This window comes from Chanos chanos, chromosome 5 (assembly GCF_902362185.1).
Source record: "Chanos chanos chromosome 5, fChaCha1.1, whole genome shotgun sequence".
NCBI lineage: Eukaryota > Metazoa > Chordata > Actinopteri > Gonorynchiformes > Chanidae > Chanos > Chanos chanos.
Window position 1 is genome coordinate 36,365,815 of NC_044499.1, and position 27,676 is coordinate 36,393,490.

At 39.2% G+C, this 27,676-nt stretch overlaps 3 protein-coding genes across 4 annotated transcripts in view; all 3 read left to right on the forward strand.

Annotated features, from left to right (window-relative positions):
* The window catches only part of corin (corin, serine peptidase), a 23,137-nt gene extending 21,482 nt beyond the window's left edge, over positions 1-1,655 (forward strand). For both annotated transcript variants that reach the window (XM_030773224.1, XM_030773225.1), the window contains 2 exons: positions 237-370; positions 620-1,655. In XM_030773224.1, the coding sequence (XP_030629084.1) occupies positions 237-370; positions 620-802 (317 nt within the window). In that variant the 3' untranslated portion in view covers positions 803-1,655. The remainder of the gene's footprint in view (positions 1-236; positions 371-619) is intronic.
* A 2,582-nt stretch (positions 1,656-4,237) lies between these two features.
* On the forward strand, positions 4,238-7,777 carry LOC115812468 (neuromedin-K receptor). The gene is made up of 5 exons (XM_030774948.1): positions 4,238-4,605; positions 5,837-6,025; positions 6,237-6,387; positions 6,945-7,141; positions 7,480-7,777. Exons 1-5 carry the CDS (start codon positions 4,238-4,240, stop codon positions 7,775-7,777), a joined length of 1,203 nt encoding a protein of 400 aa, XP_030630808.1.
* A 10,189-nt stretch (positions 7,778-17,966) lies between these two features.
* LOC115812469 (sodium/hydrogen exchanger 9B2) lies at positions 17,967-24,752 on the forward strand. The gene is made up of 11 exons (XM_030774949.1): positions 17,967-18,051; positions 18,619-18,789; positions 20,710-20,852; positions 21,033-21,160; positions 21,365-21,540; positions 21,792-21,898; positions 23,403-23,552; positions 23,672-23,780; positions 24,001-24,137; positions 24,295-24,493; positions 24,666-24,752. The coding sequence occupies exons 1-11, from the start codon at positions 17,967-17,969 to the stop codon at positions 24,728-24,730; spliced, it is 1,470 nt and encodes a 489-aa protein (XP_030630809.1). The 3' UTR covers positions 24,731-24,752.
* The last annotated feature ends 2,924 nt before the right edge of the window (positions 24,753-27,676 follow it).

A 27,676-nucleotide genomic window follows, 5' to 3' on the forward strand; every position in this document is an offset into this window, starting at 1 on the left:
GAACTTCACAAAATGTTAATATTTCTTATTAGAAATATGTGTGTATACAAGAGTATTTTACAACAAGCTACTCAAAAAAAATTGTTTATGTTCTTTGGTTTTTGCTTGAATCTAATTTAATTTCCTCTTTTTACTTCTCCCCCCCACCCCCCACTACCCTTACCCATCTTTCTCTGTTTGTCTCTCTCTCTCCCTCTCTCTCTCTCTTTGTGCGTGTCTCTCTCTCTCTCTTTCAGTGCCTTTTAAGCTCCAGGAAGGGGAGGTGAGGATCATTTCTCTCTCCCAGTGTCAGTCTTATTTTGATATGAAGACCATCACCTCACGCATGCTGTGTGCTGGATATGAAGCTGGCACCATCGACTCCTGCATGGTAAGTGTGTGTGTGTGTGTGTGTGTGTGTCTTTATCTGTAGTCCCATATTAGGGAAACAGTGGTGGTACACTGCTCTGTGTCTTGATTTATTCATAGAGGGGATAGCAGATATCCATGTTGTGTGTTTGTGTTGATGTGACTTGCTATGTCTCAGCTGTGCAAAGAACAGTACTACACACTGTGTAAATGTGCTAGTGTAGCTGCAGTTGCCCTGTTAAATGGACAGGTGCTCTTGTCTGTGTTTCAGGGGGACAGTGGGGGTCCGCTGGTGTGTCGTGAAGGAGATGGACGCTGGAGTCTGTACGGTTTAACGTCCTGGGGTTCCGTATGCTTCTCCAAAGTCCTTGGCCCCGGTGTGTACGCTAACGTCACACACTTCACCGAGTGGATCGAGAGACAGATCTATTTGCGCACCTTCAACCTCATCTAGACGCAGATACACACTCCTGCAAACACACACACACACCTAACACTTTGGGTCCTTGTGTATGAAAAGGGGGCAGAACTCCTCTGCTAGTGCCTGAGCTGAAGAGTGTGTGGAATATTCACAGAGAAACGAGGGATGAGTCAGTGTGTCTCTTCTGACTGAAGTGGAGAGAAAGGATGAGTGTTTTTTTTTTCCTGATCCTTCTCTCTGATCATTCCAAAAGGAAGAAGCAGCAGCTGACCTGCGATATGTTTAACAGGGTTGACTCTGTCAAGTTTTAGCACCCAAGGTCTTAGACACTCCTGTCTTCTTAAACTTCCTTAAATCACCAGTCACATAGGAGAGTGTGTTATGTCCATGAGGTGTGTGTCGCGAGAGAAGTCTGAAAAAGGGAGAGTTTCTTCACCCATAAGTCGAACAAGCCGTTGAGAATCATTAATGTCGAAGCTTTTTCTTGATGACCAAACTCATTGAAATGTTAAAATGTACTAGGTTCTTTCTCCCAGTAAATGTGAGAGTGTGTTTGTGTTTGTGTGTGTGTGTGTGTGTGTGTGTGTGTATGTGTGAGAGAGAATGTATTATGGTCTTGCTCTGTGTTGTCATCTGATGGTCTGCCTTTCATTCTCTCTCTCTCTCTTTCTCTCTCTCTCTGTCTGTCTGTGTGTGCGTATGTGTGTAACTATCCTTGTCCTTCCACATGTCTCTGTCTGAAAGAGTCTGTCATTTCCCCACCTCCACCTTTATTTTTTTTTTCTTTGTCCATGCCTCAGTGAGGGGACCTGATAGAATTATAATGTGTATTTAACTGTTACACATATACACAATACAACATATTCAATACTACAATGCCACATTTAAAAAAAAAAAAAAAAAAAGATAACTGGCTGTGTGTGCAGTTTGTTTGCGTACTCTGTATGAGTGTGTGTATTGGAACACAAAGCAGAAGCCTCTGTGTATGGGAGGTCTGGGAGCTAATTAGACCATGCAGTATAAATACTGTAACCTGTATTGGTTCACAATGTTGTATCTGGTTTGATTTTATTCAGTGTTACACTTTGTCTGCTGCTGTTGAACATAACTCGTAGAGAATCTGACCTTTCTTAACCCAAAGCTCAGCTACAGTTTCTAACTCTTTAGTGTTTAAAATATACTTACGTGACAATAACCTATTCTCAAAATGGAGATGTGAAAAAAAGATGTCACTGGCACCATATTTTGTGTGCAAATTATTGTACGTATGTGTGTATACGTGTATGTGTGTATGTGTGTGTGTGTGTCTGTGTGTGTGCGTGCGCGCGCGTGCGTGCATGCGTGCGTGCGTGCGTGTGTACTCGCTATTTATGTATGTCTTTATCTTCACATGTATGCCTATCTCTATGCTTTAAGGTTTCAATGCAACATTCCATGTAAAGGTTATGGTTTGTAATTTTATAAGAGTATTTTTCTACAGCTTTTCTATGTGTGCACATGAACTGTTTTGAGTCTGAACTATGGTTTATGGTATTTTTACGATTTATCATTTCAAGTGTAACAGGCTATTTAGAGTAATATAATGTACGAACAGGTCAGTTTATGGCAAAACGATATACAAAATATTTCTATTCTTAAAATAAATCACGTTAACACACTCCTCAGTTGTACTTAAATGTGTCTGCATCCCCAGCACATACTGACGTTCTTCATAACTGGATTGACGGTATTTTGATTTAAACTTAAAAACCACAGGAGGGCAGCACTGAACTACGGTTTCTCAGACCTTCGTTTTCACACAAGAAAAGGGGAGAATTGATGTTAAATATTTAAGCTTCGGAATACTGACAATTCGGAAGTAGTGTTCCACATTTTTCACAGAGGGTTTACGTTTAAATACAAACCATGATACAGATATATTTGTTTTTAATGAATCATACCAAATATACCAATAAAGTACGTGTTAGCAATATCAAACTAGTATAACCCGTGAGGTCTGACTGAATGATAGAAAGTGCAAAATCGAAAATGTTCATCGTATAGAACAAGGTTGTAAACAACCATCTGGACGTAAACAGTATATGTTACCATAATACATTCTCTATATTCTGGGAAGGTTAAATTCGCCAGTGCGATCGAAATGCCTACTAATATATTTTGCGGGTGGTTGGGTTATGACCCTGCTGTATTTATCTAACGGCGTCTCATTTGGAGAAGTAGGCTACTAATTCTAACTGACAGCAGGTGCAGCAGGCTGAACTGTCTCATAGGGTTTCTGTGTAACAGGTTAAAGAGATATCAAACAGTACGGTGAACTGGATACTAATTTTTAAATATTTGTTGAATGATCGTGCAAATTTTAACAATAAAGTGTTTCTTTTTGTACGGTTTAAATTAATTTGAATATGTAATCAGCAAAACTACGACGACCTCAGATGCGCTGTCCACTACAGACCCAATATAGTTTTGTGCAAAATACGAAAGAAATCCAATTCTTTAACTCAGCCACTTTAATATGGAGAAATCTAAGCAATTCTTAGCCCTGTATCGTTCCTATGCCATAAATGATGCACATTTGGAGGACAAATTATCCGAAAGGCTTAATGTATCAGATGTAATGAAATGTATAACACAGGAAAGAATGTGATTTTCCTTTGAAGATTTAACGAAGAATGTTTTCTTAATTACAAAACTTAAATAGCTTTATGTGGTAAGCCTAACAAGTTTAATCAGGCGGGTTTTAGTTTGTTTGGGTTTTCTGTTTGTTTTGTTTTGTTTTTCACAATACGCATTTTCTGGTGGCACTTTCTCTTGTTCATTGCGCTTCTTTTACAGAACTTATAGGACGGAAGTTGACAGCTCTTCAATACCAAATTCTAAAAATTGTTAATTTAGGTGGAGGGGTTTCATGGCTTCTACACACTGCTCATTGTGGAGGACAGAGAATGTCTACAGTTGCGCACCTCTGCATGCACCTATAGTTATTAGTACAAGTGGGCAACCATTTTCAGAATTCTCATTTTCTTATGTAGTTTAGATGTCTCACCTTAAATAGCGCACATACTTTAAAATCTGGATGATACGTGTATGGACAATGATTTGTCCATTTCTCCTTTACAATTACTTTATTTGTCACTCGCGTAAATTTACGCTTAGTGTTGCGGTTTGTGATATGATTTTCCCCTCAACTACAGCAAAAATTTGTGAACATGATTCTCTCCGCCTTTAAGCGCAATCCGTCAGTCTGCATCACATCTTGAGCTGTGACAAGTAACGGACTATCTTTTCTTCATACTCTCCTTGCATATCGCAGTCTGAATGATGGCTGGTAACTGCCCAGAAAGCGAAAATCTCGCGCCAGTGGCTTCATCATGAACTCCAGTAGCACACCACCTCGCCGCATTTCAACACAACGCCTGTCGAAACAGGCATCTATCCTCGTTTGACTCTGAGAAAAGGAGATTTGAAATGTCGACCACGAGAAACGATTTCAACATATCAAGGAACTTAACCAACCAGTTTGTGCAGCCGCCATGGCGCGTGGCGCTGTGGGCTCTCGCCTACAGTGCGGTCATGGTGGTGGCAGTATTTGGAAATCTAATCGTTATCTGGATTATTATTGCGCATAAGCGAATGCGGACAGTCACTAATTACTTTCTGTTGAATTTGGCCATCTCAGACGTTTCCATGGCGGCTCTAAATACCCTCGTTAACTTCGTATACAGCATACACGGCGAATGGTACTTTGGCGACGCGTATTGCAAGTTTCACAACTTCTTTCCAGTAGCAGCGGTGTTTGCAAGCATCTATTCCATGACTGCTATCGCTGTGGACAGGTAGAAAAGACATGTCTCTGCTTACACGCATTTCATATCTCATGTATTTCATTATCTTACTTGCATGTATACTTTACATACTGTCACGCACAGCAATGTGATCTGAGTTAATGTCGTTGCTCATTTTACGTTTGCATCCCCCGTTGCCATGTATATTTATACCTACAGAAATATACGATGTACAAGGACGCATTTGTGAATGTGTCTGTGAGAGAGGTCACTAAATCTGTCGACAAAAAACTAAAATGTTGTCTTTGAAACGTTCAGTCTACTGTGCGTTACAACGCAGAATGCTGAACCACTGTTTACATTTCAGTCTTCTACACATCGAACACACTGTGGAAACATAGCAGACAGACATCAGACCCTCTGAGTATTAGGGCACAATCTGTTCTATCAGCCCTGGAGAGCCATTCTCTAAGACGTCTGGTTTCTTCACCCAGTCCTCATGATGGCTTATTATAAACAAGGACTTAAGACTATGGAAACACCCAGCCGCTTTGAATGACCCTAAGTGGGCCAGTGTCTTTGCATCTGATGGTCATAGACTGACACTGGACCTTCCCTAGGCGGATGTTTAATGTGTGTGCCTCTCCAGAGGTGACACTTTCCTCTAGTCATCCCTGAGCCAAAGAGAACGTTGCAGCCAGTCCATGCGTGTGGATCAGAGAATGTAGCCTACAGCTATGGAAGGGATGACATGAGCCATCCTACACACAGCCATCATATTCACCCTTTGGGATTAAGTGTGTGTGTGTGTGTGTGTGTGTGTGTATGTGTGCGTGCGCGCGCGTGTGTCTTTATTTTTACAAAGCGCAATTCTATGTATATACTTGGGATCTTGTCCATGTTTCACATTTGATCACGCATTTCTGTATTAATGTGTTTATTTTATTGGTCGGTTTTCTCTGTTTCAGCAGACGTGAATTGTTTTCCTATATATTCGTGCCTAGTTACGATTTCTCTCTAACAATGCCCCTAAGAAACAAGACTATAGACATCTCGGCAGAGGTCAGTGGATAGCCGTGCGCAACCCACTTAAAGCAACATCCTTTCCACAGCCACCCAATAAAACAGCTGGATTCGTTTTCATAATATTTACCTCGTCCAATCAGAAAACCTCTGTCATTTGAACTAATAGGTCACTGAGAGCCTTATATTTATAGAGATCTGCCAAGGCTGGTTTCACCTGTATTAACTGAATTTTATTTGTCACTTTTTGTTTGTTCAGATACATCGCAATCATCCACCCGCTGAAGCCGCGTTTGTCGGCCAAAGTTACTAGGGGAGTGATAACGTGTGTGTGGGTATTGGCAGTGGGACTGGCATTCCCACTGTGTTTCTTCTCGAGAACACGACAAATTCCACAGAGAACGTTGTGCTATGTAGACTGGCCCAGATCTACCGACCATTCGGTCATGTAAGAACCTCGTATGTTCATGAAAAAAAAACCAAACAAAAAAAACCAAATGCACCACAATGAACCAGCGATAAATATTTGTCACTCTGAAGTAGACTGTGGATGTATGGCATGATTTTTTTGTTTGTTTGTTTCGTCTGTCTGAATTAACATTTGACTTTGATTAGTTTTATGACTGCCTCTGTTTTGTTACTCTTGGTGCGTTATTCAGGTATCACATCATAGTGGCTGTATTAGTGTATTTGTTGCCCCTAGTGGTGATGGGAATCACCTACACCATTGTGGGACTGTCACTTTGGGGCAGTCAGATCCCAGGAAATTCCTCTCAGAATAACCAGAACCAGCTCAGAGCCAAGCGGAAGGTACTGTGTGCTTTTTTCTGATTGATTGTGCGTATTGGTCATTATTATTGTTGTTGTTGTGTTGTGTTGGTGGTTGTTTCTGATTATTATTTGTAATGTTCATATCTGAAAAATCAGGGCAGTTACAATGTATAACTTATATGGATAAGCTATTTAATATTAGTTGTATGATTTATTGTGTGTGTGTACAATGGATGAAAGCACCCAAATAATAATAATTATAATAATAATAATAATAATAATAATAATAATAATAATAATAATAATAATAACAGAATGCACATCTCAATGAAATTGTATTTAATGATGGATAAAATTTATTTAATAAAATTATATATATTAATGAAGCTTCTTTTTTTTTTTTGCTCAGTGACAGCATGAAAGCACTACAAAGAAAGATATGACATTAGAAAGACAAGGGTTTTGGCTGTGAAAAAGGAACTGTTTTTCAGGGATTACTCTGAGAATGATCTAGAATCTTTGTCAAGGTTCAGGACTGTAACTGTTTCAGAGAATCTAGAAAAAAGGCTTTAAATAATGTTGTTTTTCCCGTATAGGTAGTGAAGATGATGATGGTGGTGGTAGTGACATTTGCCCTCTGTTGGTTCCCATATCACGTCTATTTCATTGTGACTGGCATAAACAGGCAGCTGACCAAGAGAAAGTATATCCAGCAAGTTTATCTATCAGTGCTGTGGCTTGCCATGAGTTCTACCATGTATAATCCCATCATCTACTGCTGTCTAAACAGCAGGTAAATTGCACCCTCATGTGCTCATTCACACAGCAACGCTCAAAACAATGACCGCTTTTTCAGTCATGTGTCAGTGCATGAGATTCATGTTTAAATTTAATGACAAATAACAAAGTTTACTTGTCTTATTCATCTACTTTTAAAATTTAAAGGGACTGGCAAAAAAATTAAAATGTAAATGAATTTTCTCTTTCACCTACTTATGTAAGTCTTTTTGACCAAATCCTACTAAGTTTTACTCTCTTGTAGTTTAGAGCACGTTTTGTGAATGTTAACAGTTGACAGAATGATGAGTAAGCAATTTAAAAAAAAATTGATCTGTTGTTTCCTCCCTTCAGGTTTCGGGCAGGTTTTAAGAGAGCCTTTCGCTGGTGTCCGTTCATCAGGGTGTCAGACTACGATGAACTGGAGTTACAGTCGACCAGGTACCACCCAACCCGCCACGGTAGCATATACACAATGGTACGGCTGGACTCCTGCAGCACCGAACCGCATGACTTCAACACGTTCTCACTCGGCCTCTCCATCCGCCGCAAAAGCTCCACCAGTCGCAGTGTAAACGGCCAAAGCATCCACCTTTCACGTCCATCCAGTCCAAGTAACGCTTTAAATGCTCCCAATGATGTGTTTAGCTAGAAGCAAATCAGTTCAATCAAAAAGTTGTTCAAAGACAGCTGAAATATGAATTTTAATGAATTAACTTTAATGAACTCTGTACTTTAATTCTTTTTCTAACACAAAACAAAAGCCTACAATATGTGATAGAAATAGTTTTCATGAGGCATTCATGAGTAAAACCATATATCATGCATGAGGTCATACTGAAACTGAAAATAAGTACTGAGAAAGGGCTGTGATGGACAGAGGATGCAAATGTCAGCAGGATGCAGAGTTTGACAGCAGTGGGCGTGAGGTGAGAATCTAGGATAAATGGTTCATAGTCCAAGAAAAGAAAAGTTATAAAAATGAGGATTGGCTGCAGTGGTAATATGATAACGTTTGGCTGAATGATACAGCTCTGAAAATACAAACTGATATCTGAATAATAACAGCACAAGTATAGAATAAGCTCTCTATAAGTATGATAATGTATTACTATAAACATCACACATTATTAACATTAAAATAAAGAAAACAGCTCTCAAATTGATGTAATATTTATATATATATTCGTATATATGTGTGTGTGTGTTTGTATTAGGGCTGCCAAAGTTAATGCATTAATAAAGCATTAGTAATGCCTTCACGCAATTTTTTTTAACACCAGTATTTTTTTTTTTATGCCGTTAATGCAAATCCTAATATGACCCTTTGTATTACCCACAGTTCAAGGAAAGCTAGGTTAGCTGGCTAGCTGACAAAGTCACCTGCCACATCAGTACCTTGTGAGAGGTTGTTTTCCATCTCTGGGCATATTGTACAGTAAGCAAGCTGCTTTATCATCCAAAAATACAATAAGACTTGTGTGTCTAAGCAGTTGGCTTGGCGTAAAGGAATAGGAAAAGTATATCCTCAATATCTAAGAGTACGATTTCAAATTTTGGAATCAGTCGAAACACACAAAATCCAAAATGGCCGTTTGGAGTTAATGAATGTGATTGGGAAAGTTGTTCGTACTGAGTGGACTCATAATGTTGGCAGCTTGATTTTAAATCGTCTTATGTTAAGCTGCTGTTGTAAACTCCTGTTGGTGGGGTAGGTTTTCTGTCAGTTGCTGGAAAACAATAAATACATTTGGATGAAGCATATTTTGTCCACTCATGTTTATAGACATATTGCACTTGAATAATCCTTCATTAGAGTAAAATTTGAGCAGATAAACAATGTGCAATTAATTATCTTAATCATTTGACAGCTCTTATATATATGTGGTGTGTGTGTGTCTGTTTAAGAGAGAGAGAGAGAGAGCTAGCAGTTGTTGTCTGGTGTTCTTTCCTTGGTTTAAATACTTTTACATAGTTTTGTAACCCATGGTTTAGATGGTATGTCTGTTGTTTCAGTAAACAGTTTTGCTACTGGGTAAATCTATAAACCATATTGCTGTGCTATGCTTGTGTGCCTATTGAAAATGTGAAATATTTGGCCGTATGGTGGACAATGGGTAGTCTAGCCTAAATGCAAAGGTCTAATGAAGTTAGAGATATTTATACTGTGCTGTGTGTGTTTGAGGAGGAAATACTGACAAAGGTTGAGAGTTTTTATCTCACTCTCCATCACGGCTGTGGACCTGTTTTAGAAAGAGGGTTAAAAAAAAGCAAGATGAACAAGTGTATGTTCATATAAACCAACACAATGGGATGTGTATAATATTAAACCAAAACAGGATGTTTTAAGGTAGCAGAGGAGTTTAATTTAGCTGACCCCTGTGCCTTAGTTACGAGCACAAGCCAAACCCTCTGGGCAATTCTCTGTTTGTGGGTTGTTTTTCATCAAATGTTTTTCTAGAGTGTACATTCGCTGTCACTAGTTTTAAATATTTGTAAACCTAATCATCTTGAGCAGTTGTTTGTGGTCTCTATAAGTGTACCCTGTTATGCATTTTGTAGAAGTTCTAGATAATTTGGGATTTTTACGTATGGTCCTTTGTCAATAAAGTTGAATGCACTCTGTTTAGACGGTAATAATATGTTGATATCTGTCTCTAACTCACACCATAATCATGTGATAGTAAGAAAGTGATTAAAATAAAGAAATGGTTTCTGTCTTCTTTACATGTTTTTCATAAACATACTATAAACATTTCCAATTATATATTTTTTTGTTTTAGTAAAATACGAATGAAATTCTATAGTCAGATTTCAGCACTTCAGTACTGCGACAGAAAAATGTTCTGATACTGAGAAAAGGAGAGAAACACTTGACAACCAGCCCATTGACTCCAATGCAGTCTTAGACGCTTGTCAGCCAGACAGAAAATACCAATTTCGACCAGAAAAGGTACAAAATTCTTTCCACTTTCTGATAATGTCTTTCCTTCTCATTTCTCTCTTGTCTCATTCCTTCCTTCTTTTTCTTTACTCCCTTTTACTGAGCTTCTTAAACCTTCAACCATAACTGTCCTGCTCACATAATCTTGTCCATTACTACATCTCACCAACCTGTGCAATGGAAAAGCAACCACGTTGCCAATGGAAACACATGAGAGATTGAACTCTTGGCGCTCTGCCACCAAACTCTAAAGACAATACAAGCAGAGGAAGACAAAGAGCAGAAGCGGGAATTGACACTGATTAGATTAAAAGTTTTGGGAAATGACAGTGATAGGATAAATATTTTCTGGAGAAATGACAGTGATAGGGCAGAAAAAGAAACCATTTACCAATTTGGACTTGCAGTTTAGTGCATGTGTGGAACAGTTTGTCCTTATATGTGTGCATGTATCTTTCTTGAAGGTCAGAAACCTGATGGCACCTTAAGGAACATTTTAATGTCTCATTATTCACCTCTGATGACACACTTATAAAATCAGACAATCCACTGTTTATACACCTCATAAGCACCACCCCTACATGCACTGTACAACATAACTTTAACCACACAACAGCAGAACAGAAATTTTGAAACACGACTTTGAACACTTTAGTTTAAAATGTTTGGACATAGTATAACTTCTAAAGGAGAGAGGTTTGGAAACTGTCTCTCTCTCTTCATTTGTCTGCATGTGTGTGTGTGTGTGTGTGTGTGTCTCTCTCTCTCTCTGTCAAGTGCTTCAAGTGACTGTGCTGGCAAGTACGGTAGGAGGTGCACACCCAAAAATGGAAGCTGTGTGCCAACGTGTGTCTCAAGTAATTTATGAGAAGAGAACCCACACACATAGACATACACATAGTTATACAGTCACTGTTTTAGTGGGCCCATAAAAGTAAGAGCAAGCAGGAGGTTCCATTTAGTGGACAATCAGTCTCACTCAAAGAACAGACACCAACACACATAACCTGACACAAACAAGCTATGAATGATTTTAAACAATACCAAAAAGGCACAGCCAAAGACAAAGACAAATGACTCTCCTGTTCTCTGTGAAGCTGTTGGGTATTTGTTATTTTGGTATGCGTTTATTTGAGATGTAACCACTAGCAATTGTTGACCCAACATTCGGTGATCAGTTAAAAAAAAAAAATACAAATGTGTTCAGGATTTCAGATTTAGCTCTCTATGTAGTTTTTCTAAGTAATTTAACTCTCTATTTATATCAAGTGTGGTACTGTATATATCTTTCTGCAAAGTATAAATTTAAAAAGAGGGAACATGCAGAGCAGACCACGTGGGGAATTGTGTATACGTCGCAGCCAGAACACACACTAACATTTATAGCCGTAGGTTTAAATGTTACCATGGTTGCATTGCTTCAACAGATTTTGCGTCAAATTCTTGGCAATAAACACATAAATTGACGCGTAAATGGGTAACGGCAGTATATTGAAAACCCAGCTTGCCACAATATTTTGATTATTTACTGCATTAATCAAGTTAAACCTGCATGCTTACATCATTTGATTTTCTAGGTATTGCTCATTATACATTTTTAATTTAACCTTCACAAAGTCAGTAAAAATGACATGAACAAATCTAATTTTGTATTTACATAGTAAAACCAAAGAGCAGGACGCACCCAGTATCTACTGTGAAAATGCAAAGAGGAAGACCTTCAAAATATCAGGTCTGACGGTAGTGTTTGGACTTCGTACGCTTTGGAACAGGACTATCCATATGGACAAAGGCAGGCCATCTGGTATGTGTGAATTCATGAGCAGCTGAAACAATCAATCTGAAAGTAGCACTTCTCCACAGTGACAGAGAGCACTTGGCAAGAGCTGAACAGGATCTAAAGACTTTACATACAGATAGACAGTCAAGTGCCTTGGAACGTATCACATCGTCTGACTGAAGAAATATTTCATCTAGACCTCAGAGACCGTGTAGGAGTGTGTGTGTGTGTGTGTGTGTGAGTGTGTGCGCACTATATGCTTCACTGAAGAGCTGCTGTGTTTACATTATCCAGCTTGTTCAGCTCAGTCTCTGTGTTTCTTCATTGTGCTCTGTTCCTGTCATCTCTCTCTCTCTCTCTAAGGTGGTTGACTACTCTGAGGTCTATTCATATTAGAGTTAGTAAACAGTTACATGTTTTAATGGAGTCCTTATACATCTCATATATATTGCTGTTGTGTGCACTCAACAGACCCTAGACAGAGCAGACAGAGAATAACTTTAAAAGTGGCTTTAATGTAGGCTTTAAAAGTATGTAGATGATTGGGAAAATGATGAACACAGAGAGAGCGAGAAAGAGAGAGAGAGAGAGAGAGAGAGAGAGAGAGACAGTGAGAGAGAAACTGGAAACGGCTGTAGTTAAGCCATCACATTTATGTTCTAGGTATATGTTACACGCAGAAATGTGTCAATAATGTGTTCTGGTAGATGTGAACCAAAATATTATGACACTCTGAGACTGTACAGCTTATATTACAACGATAACTGGGAAATTCATATTTTGTTTGCAGAAGTGGAGAAGTGGACCTAACTCAATATGACAAATTGACAAGGTACTAAAGACATAAGCCACATTTCACATAGCCTTTATTTGATCTCAGTTAACAGCGACTTTGGCAATGGCTGGTTGAGTACAATGTAACATCAAAAACCAAAATAAGGAAAAACGTTTTGTATTTGTTTTTACATATCATACATATTTTGGTGTGTGTGTGTGTGTGTGTGTGTGTGTGTGTGTGTGTGTGGTGGGAGTTGGGGGGGTTCTAATCTCAATCTGTCAGCAGCAGTTCAGTGAGTTTTCCATTTGCTTCATTTTTCTACAATGACGACTTAGGAGGATTCTTTCAGAAAATGGGTCTGTCTTTCCAGATGATCAAAGCTCCTCATCTCTCGTCGACTGGACATGTCTCTGTGTCTCTGTGCCACTCAGAAAGTCAGGCAAGGTCAAAGAAATATTAAAGCGTATGGGACAATAGGAGAGGGATGAAAGTATATTGATTTGTTTTGAAAAATCAAAGCCCAAACCAAGTCTGAGAGACAGAGCTGTGATCCTGAGTGGCTGTTATCGTTATGGATTATTAAACAGTATAACAGGTTTGTGAAAGAAATCTTGCATCTCTCATTTTAGCCCAGTCAAGCCCAAGCAGACACTGCTGAGTATCTCAGCCATCAGACAGAGTCATTTTATGATATATGGATATAAGGTTTATGAGGCATTTGAACAAAAATATAATCGAAAACATAAACAGCCACATTCAACCCTGGATTTTGGGCAATTATACCAAAAAAAACAACTGAGTCAATTATACATGTAAACTCTGTGTTTTTAATTGATCAACAATTACATATTATTAACTGAATCTCTGATCAGCAAGAAATCAAGCGCATTAACTATTAACATTTATTACCGTCGTGGACTTTGCTGTCGAAGTGCACGTTTGGCTGAGTGGCGTGATATGTAATGGAGCACTGCTTTTTGTAATGTTCCACTATATCTGAGAGAGATACAGCTGTTTTCAGACCCTGGGTCAAACCCTTAAACACTCTGTCTCCTGAAGCTCTTATTCTCTCAACCACAAGTCTGAATGGAATGGACAGCCATCAAAAAGCCATTACTGGCTCTCTTGTGACTGAGCTTAAAGTTTTCCCTGAATAGCTCTGACTCACTCAGTGCTGCTTTAATTTAGATACCAAAGAGTAAGATGTGGGGAGATGGAAGATTTTACAGTTAGAGAATTTAAACAAAGAATGGCTCAATGAAACTTCACGTCTATTTGGCACAGATAAACATTGATCAGTGTTTTACAAAAGAGGTACAGTGAATGAACTGATTGCTATTAAGTCATGTAGATGAAAAAAGAAATGGTCCGTTGAAGATCTATGTGTTTTATTTTTGTGAAGTTAGAAAAGAAGTAAGATTGGGCAAGACTCCTGACTCACTCAAACCAAGACAACTGTGGAAACTCCACAAATAGTGCTGTATGTGTGAGTTCTGCTTTTTCACAGGGATGGTGTGTGTGTGTGTGTGTGCGTGATGAGGACTGATATTCAGGGGTGTGTGAATCAGCGTTAAATAGTCTCTGCATTACAAACACCTGGCTACAACTCCAGTGCCACCATCTTACATTTCTCACAGGTAAAAACAGATTTCACTGTCTCTCTTCTCGGTTCTCTTCTGTGCTTGAATTCTATTGATGCGTTCTATTGATATGTGAGTGCCAGTCCATGTATCAGTCAGAGGTGTAGTTTCTAATCATGCAACAGTAATATGAGGGTTAGACCTATATGTACTTGCAGGTGGCTGAATTACTTGTCACATTGAGATGTGCCAAAACATTGCAGGATATACAATCAGCTATGAGCATTTTAACAGCTGTTAACTCACATGTATTCACTCTATGTACTTTTTATTTATTTCAGTTTTTTAAAGCATTTCATTGCTTTTGAGACAGTCGTGTCAGATCATGTATTTGTACAACATTCCTTGTCCCTGATTTGCCCTGGTAGGTGCTACTATCCAGAAACAGATGTGTGTGTGTGTGTGTGTATGTGTGTCTGTGTATGTGCACGCACGCTGTGTGTGTGTCCTGGGAAAACTCAGATGAGGAAGTATTTGAGAGATCAGAGGTTATCAGTTAGGTGATTTATGTACATTAATGATGTAGACATAAAAACAACAAAGGGGCCTCTTGCTCTCTCGCTCTCTCTCTCTCTCTCTCCCTCGTGTGTGTGTGAGTTTGTACACACCACACCAAATGTGCAGACTGTGGGCGGGCCGGGCACACAGGTGATCTCTGTAGTTCAGGGGTGCAAAGTTCACCTGCTAGTTTTATGAACAATTAAGCGTCAAAGGAACGTCTAATATGAGTAAAGTTCGTAGCTGTAAGCAGGGGAAGATATTTGGAGGGGGACACAGAGGAAGAGTCATTCTGACACCTGTGAGTACTGTCACTTAGAAGTGTGGGACACTGTTTTACTAACACAAGATGGACATGAAAAGTCTTTGATTCTTTATGAAAGTCTGAATAAAATAGCAGGATTTTCGCATGCTCGCTAGTAGTATTTACTACTGCAGGCTGTTCTCTGCATAGCAGTAAGTCACTATGATATTTAACACTCACATTAATCGAAAGCCTACAGATTGTAGATCATATTGAGTCTTGTTTAGATCATCAGTGAGTATTTATTTACTCCAAGAACACTGACAAATTACTAAGTACTGATAAGTATTTAAATGTATGTCAAATGATAATGTTTTTTATATAATACGTTTACATACATTTGCATTACTACAGTACCTCCTTAGATAAAAGAGAAGTGAAGAGCAGAGATGGTTTTGTGATTTTGTGTCTAAGTTTGGCTAGAATTTTTTCAGAATGCTTTTAATAGTCTGCTCTGATACCTTATTTTAGATACTTCATGGAAAGAAAGAAGGGATCAAGGTCATGTTTGTTCCATTTTTCCATTTGTTCCTTGTTTGAGCTTGTTTTGAATCTGAAAATGCATGCCCATATGAGCCATATTTCATAGGTCCTGTCACTTAGCTGAACTCAACTCAAGCTCATACTTTACGCAGCATTTTAATAAATAAATAAAATTAAAAAACCCTTGAGATTAATTTTAACTGGCACAAAAGCAAATTCTTTCACTTGTGTAACGTCAGATAAATCCTGTGCATGTATGTACTCCAAAGAGACTCCATCTTGGTTCTGTTTTCGAAAAAGTTCTGAAATTCTACTTTATGTGAGGGGCTCTTTTACCAAACTTTATGTATGTCGCCCGCGGAAAAAAAATCGGAATGGTCATTTGCGCGATCGGTTCTCTATAGCTCATTTGCACGTCACGTCAGTGATATCATGTCACCGTGTGGGTACGTTAACCTTGTCGGAGTGGGCGCCCTAATGCTAGTTTGTGAGCTAGGCAGGCCACTGCCTGGGAAGGTCTCCCACTCAGAGGTACCAGATGGGGAGGGGGGCGAGGGTACGTTGACCTCAGGTCTCCCCGCTGGAAGCCCAAAGTAGGGGGAGCGGGGGAATCTATCAAATAGCGCACCTGTAACTTTGTACAGTACTACTGCAATTAGTAAACGCTACCAAATAAACCACACATTCATTCATAATACTATGAATATATAGTTTCACACACATATTGCTGCATTTTATCTGGTTAGTGCGAAATCGTTAAGAGTAATACAAAACCAGTCTGCACACCACCAAGGTGAATTGGTTTAATCTTGACCCTTGGTTGACAGTGTTGGGGCATGGGTAATGTATTAATGTTCGAGTGCCAAATCAACATACACGAATAAGAAAAGGCTTAAGCTATCAGGTGTCCAGTTTAGAAAAAAAAGGAAAGAGGAAGAGGAGAAACGGTAAAGGTATATAGCTATGTCATCTCTTTAGGAGTATAATGCTGCATTCACATGCTCCACAGATGGTCCCTTTTCCCGAGTTGTGAAGTCGTTCTTCCGACTTCGGCGTGTTCATGGGCTTTGAAGTCGGAATGTGGAAACAACATGGACACCACAAAGATTTGTTTTATTTTATCGCTCAGAGCGTTTAAACAACTCGGTGACAGAGTTGTTGCTGTACCAGTACATTCCCTGAGACCACTAAAATATTGCTTTACCTGACTTGTTATCAGGGTTACTGCTAATAAATAACTTTTCTAACCAATAGGTCACTCTTCGTGGACAGCAACTAGCCGTTACAACCTAATACCATATTACAAATTAAATCTTAGCAAAAAAATGATATGCAATAAGTGAATCTGCACCATTAATCAAAAGTTTCTTACCATCAATCAAACATTTATTTTCGTCCGCCATTCTTCTGCGTGTATGACGTCAACAACTCGGCAAGTCGCGTACCAAAAAGTTGTTCATCCGACTTGAGGGGGCGTTCGCGTGAATTTTCTCGGTTGGGAACTCATTTTCCCGCTTATTCTGACCCCACATGAACGCACCATAATATTATGCATATAATGAAATACGCTACTATAACACTTATGTTTGTTAACCTATGTTGCTTGCTATGCTATTACGCATAGTGCAAGAATATTCCGTTTTCTGTCCAACTAACTTACGTAACATTGGATATAATTTCACACAGTTTCATCATGATAATGTGTGTATCCTGCAGCTAAACTATGACAGCCTAACTAACAGATTATTGATTTGGTTATCTTTCGTTGAGATGACATCAAAGGTTTTCTACATAGAAAACTGGGATTTTCTACCGGTTTTCAACTGGAATTTCCACTAGGGATGATTGTACTGACTAGGTCCTGAGCTCAGTAAGGGGAATTTCCAATGCTGTAGGCTAACTTAAAAGACGTCTAAGCTGATATTTTGTATCTTTTGTGATATATTGACTCTTTTGGGGTGTCTTATGCCTAGAATTAGCCAAGGTGGTTGTATGGTTCATTTGGTATGAAAGTTTGATAAATTGTGCATAATGACATGTATTTAGGTTTCCACCATGTCACAGGAACACCTTAGTGGCCTGGCTGTCATCAGTATTAGCCATACAATTGCTTGGCAGATTCCTTATGATGATGTAATTGATGACTTTGCATCAAGGAAGGCAAGAAAGGTCAGGGTTTAGATGGCAGTTGTACAATTTAGTTTCTGTGTTTCTTGTTTGAAGTGCAATAGTGTAATAATCAGGTTCTCTTCTTTGTAGGTGTGTTATTTTATTTGTGTGTTTGTGTGATAGGCCAATAGGATTTGTACTGTTTAGTTTAATTTGTGTGTTTTTTGTTAGCAATAGGGTAATAGTATAATTCTATCCTCTTTTTTATTTGTATTAAGGCTTTGGTGTCTTCCTGCAGGCTCACAATGACCTCAACAGCATCCAGATGCTGCAGCAGACTGAGAGACTGCCCCAAACCCAAAGGCCTTCTAGCCTCTGTCATCACTAAAGGTGTGAGAGAGTGTGTGTATGTGTGTGATTGTGTGTGTGTGTGTGCGCACGCGCACGTGTGTCTGTGTGTGTGTGTGTGTGTGTGTGTGTGTGTGTGTGTGTGTGCGTGTGTGTGTGTGCGTGTTTGTGTGTGCGCGCGCGCGTGTGTACGGGTGTACTTGCACGTGTCTGTGTTTGTGTGTGTGTGTGTGCGTGTGTGTGTGTGTGCGTGTGTGTGTGTCTGTGTGTGCTGTGTACGCACACATGTCTGTGTGTGTGTGTGCGTGTGCGCGTGTGTACGTGTGTACGTGCACATGTCTGTGTGTGTGTGTGTGTATGAGTGGGTGTGTGTAGATGTGTGTGATTGTGTGTGTGTATGTGTGATGAGATATGCTTGCATGCATGAGTGAGAGATAGAGATAGACTCATTGTAAACCTGTCTGTGCTTGTACTGGTAGCTATGCTGTTTTTTTTAATCGAGCAGTAAAGAAAACATTTTTTAAGGTCTCTCAGCTGATATCCAGGTTTATTTTTCAGTAGTTGGAACTACAGTCTGTTATCTAACGTCTGTCTTGTTCCTCTCTGTAGCTTTGATGGGGTTGCTGCTGTTTGGAGTGGTGTGGTCAATAACGGGACAGGAATGTCTGCCCGGTGGAAATCTCTTTGGCCTGGTTATTCTGTTCCTGTCTGCTGTGTGTGGAGGGAAACTCGTTGGGATGATCCAGTTTCCTAATCTGCCACCTTTCCCTCCGTTACTAGGTATATACTGTAAAACACATATTACTGACACTGTGTTTTAAACACACATGTCATCTGTGTGTATTCTAACTATATATATGAGTTCCTCTGACTGTCTTTTCCTCCACTTATCATAATAACATGCCATTACTAGGGTTAGGAGACATGTGTAAATGCTGTGTGTAAATAACATACATGTATAAAAATCAGATACTAGTCACAGCAGGTTAACATTTCTGGGTACCATAGCACACATGCAGGAACCCATAACCACAACACATATACATGAACCCATAACACACATGTGTACCTATAACAAACATTCATAAACAATGGATACCATAGCACACACTGTGTCTGTATGAACACTGCATGTAAATAACACATTTTCATAACAGAGAGTATGTATAATACACAAACAGCTGGTGATCATAAGATAAACACATGTGCCTATTACACACACACACACACACACACACACACACAAGTAGTGAGTAACTAAGTACGCATACAGGTGTTTGTTACAAACACACAGTGGACAACCACAATACCCGTAATTATTTACAAAGTAGTGACAATGTGCATGCAAGTAACTCTAACACACATACATAGATTCAGACCCACATTAAGCACACTAACCCAAATACAACCATTAAACTCATACGTTAACAAAGGATGCTAATACCACACAAAGATAAACACAGGATATCTTTAACACACATAAACAACAAGTGGCTACTCAGCACATCTGTTTATCCATAAAACAGATTTGTAAATATGTGTGTATAGATTTGTAAACATAAGATGTGCACTAAATCACAGGGTTAAGAGATTATATCACCAAACTAACACAGAACACAAACTGAATACAGAAACAAACCTATAATCAAGGATGTCTAAAACATACACAGAGAGTAATATACAACTTACTAATGGGTAGATATGTACAATTCCTATTATGATAGCTTTTGTGTGTGAATTCTGCAAAAATAGACTAGATTAGATTCTGATTATGGGATAGATATTGCACTAGTCCTAACCTTAACTTCCAATATATTTGAAGTTATAAGACTGGTCACCATATCACAAATAAAAAAGATTACTGTCATATATACATGTATGTATGTGTGTGTGTGTGTGTGTGTGTATATATCTATATATAAATATAACATTATATAACCACATTATATTATATAATATAATCACTACTGAATGATTAGGGATTAGGTAGAACAGGCAAGTTTAACATTTGTTTGTTTTGTTTTATTTTTCCAGAAAAGTTCAGTTGTCAAAAAATGGACAAAAATAACCTGGGGAAAAATTAACAACTGCTTTATACATGAAATACAGGGACTGATGTTACTTATCCTCTCTCTTTTATATCAAATACATGACCTACTTTCATGATGGGGAATTGATAAAGAATATAAAGGGGGGGGGTCCTTTTTTCATGTGCATCATTTACAGCTTACACTGGTTGGTCTGAAGTCTGAGGGTTAGTGTAATAATAATTTTGACGTTCCATTTTATTTCTCTTTTCATTTCTCTGTTTGTTTCTTTGCTTTCATTCCTTTCACTTTATTTCATTTCCTTTCATCTCCTCCCATCATCTCTCTCTGTGGACAGACACAGCTGGTGCCCTGCCCTGACTAAACATAACAAACCCTTACCCATACCAAATACTTGGCCCAAGTCAACAAACTCTACAAAGTGGAGAGTTCAGAGAGACTAACCTATATTTGACCATGACAAAGAAAACTTGAATGGATCATTAATGCTTTTTCTCAAGACTTGACGTGTGACCAATTCGCTGTACTGCCTACAGCAGTTATTCGAAAGAGCTGACACACTGGATCATCATAAACATGTTTTAAACTCATAGTTATACTGAAGTATTTGTGGGTTTGTTTGTTTGATGTGTGTGTGTGTGTGTTCGTTCAGGTATGCTGTTAGCTGGGCTGGTCTTGCGTAACGTCCCTTACGTGACAGATGCAGTGTATATCGATCAGACATGGTCATCATCTTTGAGGAGCATTGCTTTGGCCATCATACTGACTCGTGCCGGCCTAGGACTAAACCCATCTGTACGTCACGTGTGTGTGTATGTGTGTGTGTGTGTGTATGTGTGTGTGTGTGTGTGTGTGTGTGTGGTTGACTCACTAGTCCATAAATTCCATGTGAATGTTTGTATGCTCTGATTTACTGCATTGGTGTTGATGTGATGTGTATGTGTTAGGTGTGACAGTGTGTGTTTGGACCTTTAGGCTCTGAGGAGACTAAAAGCTGTGTGTGTAAGAGTGGCTATAGGACCCTGTACCACAGAGGCTTGCACTGTAGCCGTGGTGTCGCATTTCCTCATGAACTTACCCTGGATATGGGGCTTCATTCTAGGGTAAAGCATGCACCTGTGTTTGGGCACATACACACACACACACACACACACACACTCTCTCTCTCACACACACAGTTATGCTCACTGGTTCACTACTCTAATCAAACACAACAGCAGAATGTTTTCTACTTCCGGTACCATGTAATAGTGTGCTGTGTGTATATTTCAGGTTTGGTTGTATGAGTCTGTGTCTCTATATTTTAGGTTTGTGCTGGCTGCCGTGTCTCCTGCAGTGGTGGTTCCCTCCATGCTGCTGTTGCAGAAGGATGGCTATGGTGTTGAGAAGGGAATTCCCACACTGCTGATGGCTGCTGGCAGCTTTGATGATGTCCTGGCAATCACCGGATTCACCACCTGCTTGGGCGTGGCTTTTGGCACAGGTAACATGCTCCAGAACATACATGCAAGCTTATTACACATCCACCACGCATGCACAAGGTGCTGTTTGCCAGCACACACATACACAGGTATTCTGTATGCATTTGTATACACACTCACAAATGTATGCATTTGTGAGTGTGTGTGAAAACACACTCACAAATTTAGACAGCCCTACGGCTCTTTCGTAAAGGCTAGATATGTTCGGTTGGAGGTGTGGAATGCTTCAGGTTTGACATGCTTCACTGTGCAGGCTCCACGTGGGTAAATGTGGGTAAAGGGGTCCTTGAAGTGGTGGTGGGTATTGTGGCTGGAGCAGTACTGGGAATTCTCACTTACCTCTTCCCGAGCAGAGACCAGGTAAAGTATGCAAACAACCACTCGCGCTTCCACAAGCACACACAAACGTTAAAGTTACTGACATGTTGTCTTTATGAAACACTAAAAGGTATTCATGTGCAACTACTGGGTATTGAAATTGCATTGTGTTCTTTTGCTGATGAAGTGGACAAAGTGCACAAATCATGCACTAGAGTGAAAGCAGAGATAGCCTTAGTGAAATATTACTCCAGTATAAGTAGTGAAAATAGCCCTTCATTTAATTTTCAACTTGAGTGAAAGAACAAAAGCGCTTGCTTTTAAACGAACTTAAGTATCAAAAGTAAAATTACTGTAATTTATTAAGGTTATAATGTTGTTGTATAATTATTTTTGTAATTAGATATGTTCTTGTTTAATCTACCCATTTTAGCTGTGAAGGCTCTAATGTCACTCTTGGCACACAGACCTGCTAATATGAGCTCATTAAATCAATCTGACATGATGCCAGTTAATATTATCATGAGTATTCAGATAGATAGATAGATAGATGGATAGATAGATAGATAGATAGATAGATAGATAGATAGATAGATAGATAGATAGATAGATAGATAGACATATAAGCATTGTCGTATGAAAGGGAGTGCTGTTATACTTTATCAGCACGAGACACAGACACAGGACGAATGCTGCAGATAATCACAGCCCTGCTGATGTCCAGTATATCAGTACTCCCTCCCGTGTGATATTGCCATTATAAAAGAGTTCTATAAACAAGACTATTTATCAAGAAATGGTCATTTTAGATAACGGATTATGATTTTGTCATTTTTTCTACTTTGTCAACAAAACTTGTTCGGTTAGGATTCCATTAACCAACAAATGGTTTCCAAGCAACACAGAACTGTTTCCTGACTGCTGCAGGCTAGGCTGCTATTTTTTTATCATATTCATTTATTGACACATTTCCATTGATCGTGCAGACACTGAAATATGAATCTGTTATCTGCTCTTTCTTATTTTAGACAAGCTTGTCCAGATCTGTCGCTAGGTGCAAATGAAGTTAGAATTTTGTGTAACCACCAGTTATAACAACACACCTGTAAAGCAGAGTAATACATATAGTAAAATGTCCCTGTGCTGTCATAGTGAATATCAGCACTCGTGATGTCTCTCCAGATTACTCGACCAGGATTGGCTGTTGCATGATATCAACCTTTTTTTTTTATTTATATGTTTACAGCAAGTTGCATATAAATGAAGCACATATGAGAGTGCCATATTCATTAGACAGACTACTATATGAATGAAACAAAATCATTTACACTCAGCTGAAGTCTTTGGAGCCCTCTGCTGTCCCACTTCCAATTCCATCCTGTCACTCACTAACACGTCTGCACACACATACATTTACATTACATATAACAGATGTCTGGGGACCAGTTTAACACACTTAAATCATATGTGAAGTAAAACGACATCATTTTCATTGTTTAATAATGAATCAGTATACATTATTTTATTTTTTTTCCACACACCGTAGTCAGACCTTGTGTTTCGGCGTGTCTATTTGCTTCTGGGTCTGGCGGTGTTTGCTGTTTTTGGGAGTCACGTAGCCGGGCTGGGTGGGGCTGGCGGACTCTGCACCCTCGTCCTTGCCTTCCTGTCCGGACTCAGCTGGGGAGAGGCCAAGGTAAGTACGGGTGGAACCAGAACTTCATCTAAAATGATCATGGTTATCACATTGTCTAAAGGATTCTAAAGACACTCTGGTGTGTGTGTGTGTGTGTGTGTGTGTGTGTGTCTTACCAGGCTCCTGTGGCGGCACTAGTGGGAAGAGCGTGGGATGTGTTTCAGCCAATCCTGTTTGGACTTATAGGAGCTGAGATCACTGTGTCTACACTCAGCCCCAACACAGTGGGTGAGAGGTTTAGATGTTTAGTGATATAAAGCTTTATACCCTGTGTCTGTGTGCACACTGTGTACTTTACATTACTGCTGTAGATACCACTTTCAAACAACTAGTGCCTATGCAACACAGCCCACTAGTCATCATCATTATCATCATCATCATCATCATCATCATCATCATCATAACCGTTGTTGTTTGTCTACTACTATTCTGTTACTTGTCTGTTTAGGTTTGGGTACAGCTGCTCTATTTGTTGGTTTGGTGATCCGTGTTTTGGTTACTTTTATCGTGGTGCTCTTTGCTGGATTTAACCTCAAAGAAAAAATCTTCATATCATTAGCGTGGGTACCCAAAGCTACTGTGCAGGTAATGGTCAAACAAGTCCGTGAAAACAGAGACACAAACTGGCTCTTCACTTGTCTTAAGTGAAAACAAATAAAAAAAAACTTTTTCCTGATGATTTCAGTCAAGTCTGGTATTTTTATTGGGGTGTGTATGTTTCTGTACTTGTGTGTATGTTCAGGCAGCCATAGGCTCCACTGCGCTGGACATGGCTCGAAGCGTAGGGGACCCGCAGCTGGAGAAGTATGGGATGGATGTGTTGACTGTGGCTGTGCTGGCTATACTGATTACTGCTCCTATAGGGGCCCTGGCCATTGGCCTTGCCGGACCCAGACTACTGCAGAAACACACCGAGAGAGAGGAGGGTTCCCAAAAAGAGGGTAATGCATACATACGCACACATGCACACACGCACACACACACACGCATACACACAAACACAAAAAAAACCCACCAGAACAAATACAAGATTCAGTGCAGACAGTATAGTGCTGTTTTTTGTCTTTGTGTCTCGAGTTTTACTGAGTTTTATATTGCTTTCTCTTCGTTTAGATAAGCCGGAGGGTGTGTCTATTCCAGATGAGAAGGAGAAAACAAGTCTTGAGAGTAAATTATGAAGTGAACGAGACAGAGACCTGCATCTCTTCTTACATCACTCATTAATCCTAGCCATGCTTCCAGATTTTCCACATTCTTCCTGTACTCAGAGCCGTACTCACTCATATAGACTCGCATGTGTATGAACTTACCTTTCGAATTTAAGTTTTGTATATTATATAAATACCTTATAGTTTTTAATCAGCTGCGGATCAAAGTGTACTTTAAGAACTGTCAGAACAAAAATAGCAAGAACAAAAGCTAGACGTGAATAAATTTTAATAAATTTCAGTAAATACCTAAATACTGTCGCTTGTTTATACAATGTTTATAATGTCTTTTCTGTTACTTAACTATCAGTTAACCCTCAGCCTGTCTGGGATTGCTGAAACTATGAGCTGTATGAAATTAGAACCCAAAGTCAAATTCTGTGATGTTATATATAACACACAATTGTAATGTGTCACAAGCACTTTGAGTAAAGTTCTGCTGAATGTCATTTGTTATATTATTCTTTTCATTTATTTTTTGGGCCACTGCTTACATAACAACAGTTATACCATTTTGCAACACCTTTGGGTCTGAGACAGAGTGTCTCCATAACCATGTGATTTCAAAGAAACTTGTCTTGGAACGTCTGTTACCGAACAGAATTAAGCAGACCTACATCCACATCCACTGGACCTTTCATGGGTTTGCTTCATTGTTTTAGAAGAAGAAACTATATACTGAAACAATTAAAAATGTGTTACTTTGAAATTATGATATTAACATGCTTCCTTAAATATGACAGCTTGAAGACTGACCATATTTTATTTCATATAGAAGATTTTCTGGTGCTTTGTGGCACAGCTGTGGTTTGAACAGTTTGTGTGTTATTGTTTCTGTGGTCTCTGTAGTTCTTCATAGTGTGTCAAAACCCCTCCTGAAATTTCCCAGGATTCTCTGGTTGAAGAAGTGCACATGATTTGTAGTGCTATAAACATAAATTATACATTTATTATGTGCTATATTTTTAACTTTATATTTCAGTGTTTTGCAAGGAAAATACAAAATTATTTTTTATTGTCTGTAGTTTAAGACATTTCACACAGCTACCTATTACAATGACTGCTCATTGTTTTCAGAAGTGTATAAAAGAAGACACTGACTGACTGACAAACGTAAGAGTGAAGTGATGAGATCAAAGTGAGGAATGGTATTTTGTCTCTGGCTGTCCGTATGTGTCTCTGTGTGTGTCCATTTCAGACAGGAGACTTCTGACAGGCTGAAAGAAGACACCCTCCCTGCTCGGCTGCCATGGTGACCGGGGTTAAAGAGGTAACAGAAGGCAAAGGTATGCTGCCGCGGGATGAAGGTGGAAAAACACTGTTCTCCTCCACTGAACGGCCTAATTGTGGGACACGTGGAATGCAACTGAACCTGGAGCACTGACGCCCTCTGAGCAGAATTTCACATTCACGTACTTACACACACACACACAAACATTGTGCAATACACCAACCCCCAGCTTGGATTAAACCTGATCCAACACTTTACCTGTGCCAGCATGGCAGTGTCTCACACGGCCCGTCTGCAGATTTCTGTGGCAGTCCAAAGACGATTAGCAGATAAGTCACGTTTTTTTATGCGCATTTCCCAATCTGTTGTAATGTAAACAAACAGGGTCTTTTGGGGAAATAAATTGAACGTTGATCTCTTACATGTCGAAAGAAGTTCACCCTCTCCAGATCTTACCCAACCGATGAACTCATCTCTCCATAACACTATATTCAAAACATCTCATTAAAGTTCCCTCCAAGTCATTCTAAAAATACCTGCAAGCAATACCTCGGGTTACAAGCACAGGGATACTGTAGGTGTGTGTTTGGGAGGGTGAAATCCCATGCCTGTCATTGCCAGATGTTTGTACAAGTGTCTGTGTGTGTGTGTGCTGACATGTTTTGAAGAGGACCTCTCACTGCATACTACACCTTACAATGTCTGTCTTCTGTGGAGAGAATGACCTTTATCAACGTTACGATCTTGTTCTCTCTCCAAGCTCTCATTGGCTCATCTACAGGTCAGCACAGCCACTCATCAGCATTTATCTCATCATCTTACGCTTAAACCATCTATGCTTACATGCCTTTCAGATGAGAGTGTCGTGTGAAACAGTTTTAAAGACCTTGTGAGGAAGAGGGAAAGAAAGCACGATGTCTACGTGACAGAGATTCAAAGTATGACACTAGCCTGTAGAGTCTCTTCTCGCATTTAAGTTTTAAATACTTTAAATCATCTAAACAAAAAAAATGTACATCTGCTCAAACAAACTGCTGTTTTTGTATTTATTCATAATTACTGAGTTGAACATTATATAATTGATAATAAGGACAAAAAAACTAAAAAAGACAACGACATAACCTCCCAGAGCAGTGTCATTTCAGGGCAGGTTGATACCAATAACAAAAAGGTGACCATTTTTAAAAGTGTGACACTCTATGCTACGAGAATGTTGTTAACCCAAATTTTGACTGATGCGGGTAGTACTAAAAAAGACACAATGGTTCGAAACACTACATATAGTTTCATACTTACAAATGGTTATAAATAAGCAAAGCGTCAAAGGAGAGGTCCAGTCAAACCAGGGTAGAATATCTGAGCAGAAATCATATTTTAACAGACAAAATTCCAAAATCGGTTACTTTACCTGAACATAAGTGCTACTGCAATATAGTATCCTTCACTTCAAAAGATTTACATTGGCGCAAAATGCACAAACTGTGAGACTAACTGACTTCTGACATCTGTGTTTCCCTGTAATAATTCAAAATCTGAGTCAGTGCATAAACTGATCTGACTGGGATGATATAAAGCCTACAACCCTCTATGAAAAGATAAGGGAAATAGAAAAGAGATGGTTATGAATAACTTTACTGTGCCTTTTAAGCCACACAACATGTTTCAGTTGCTAATTGGTATCATTG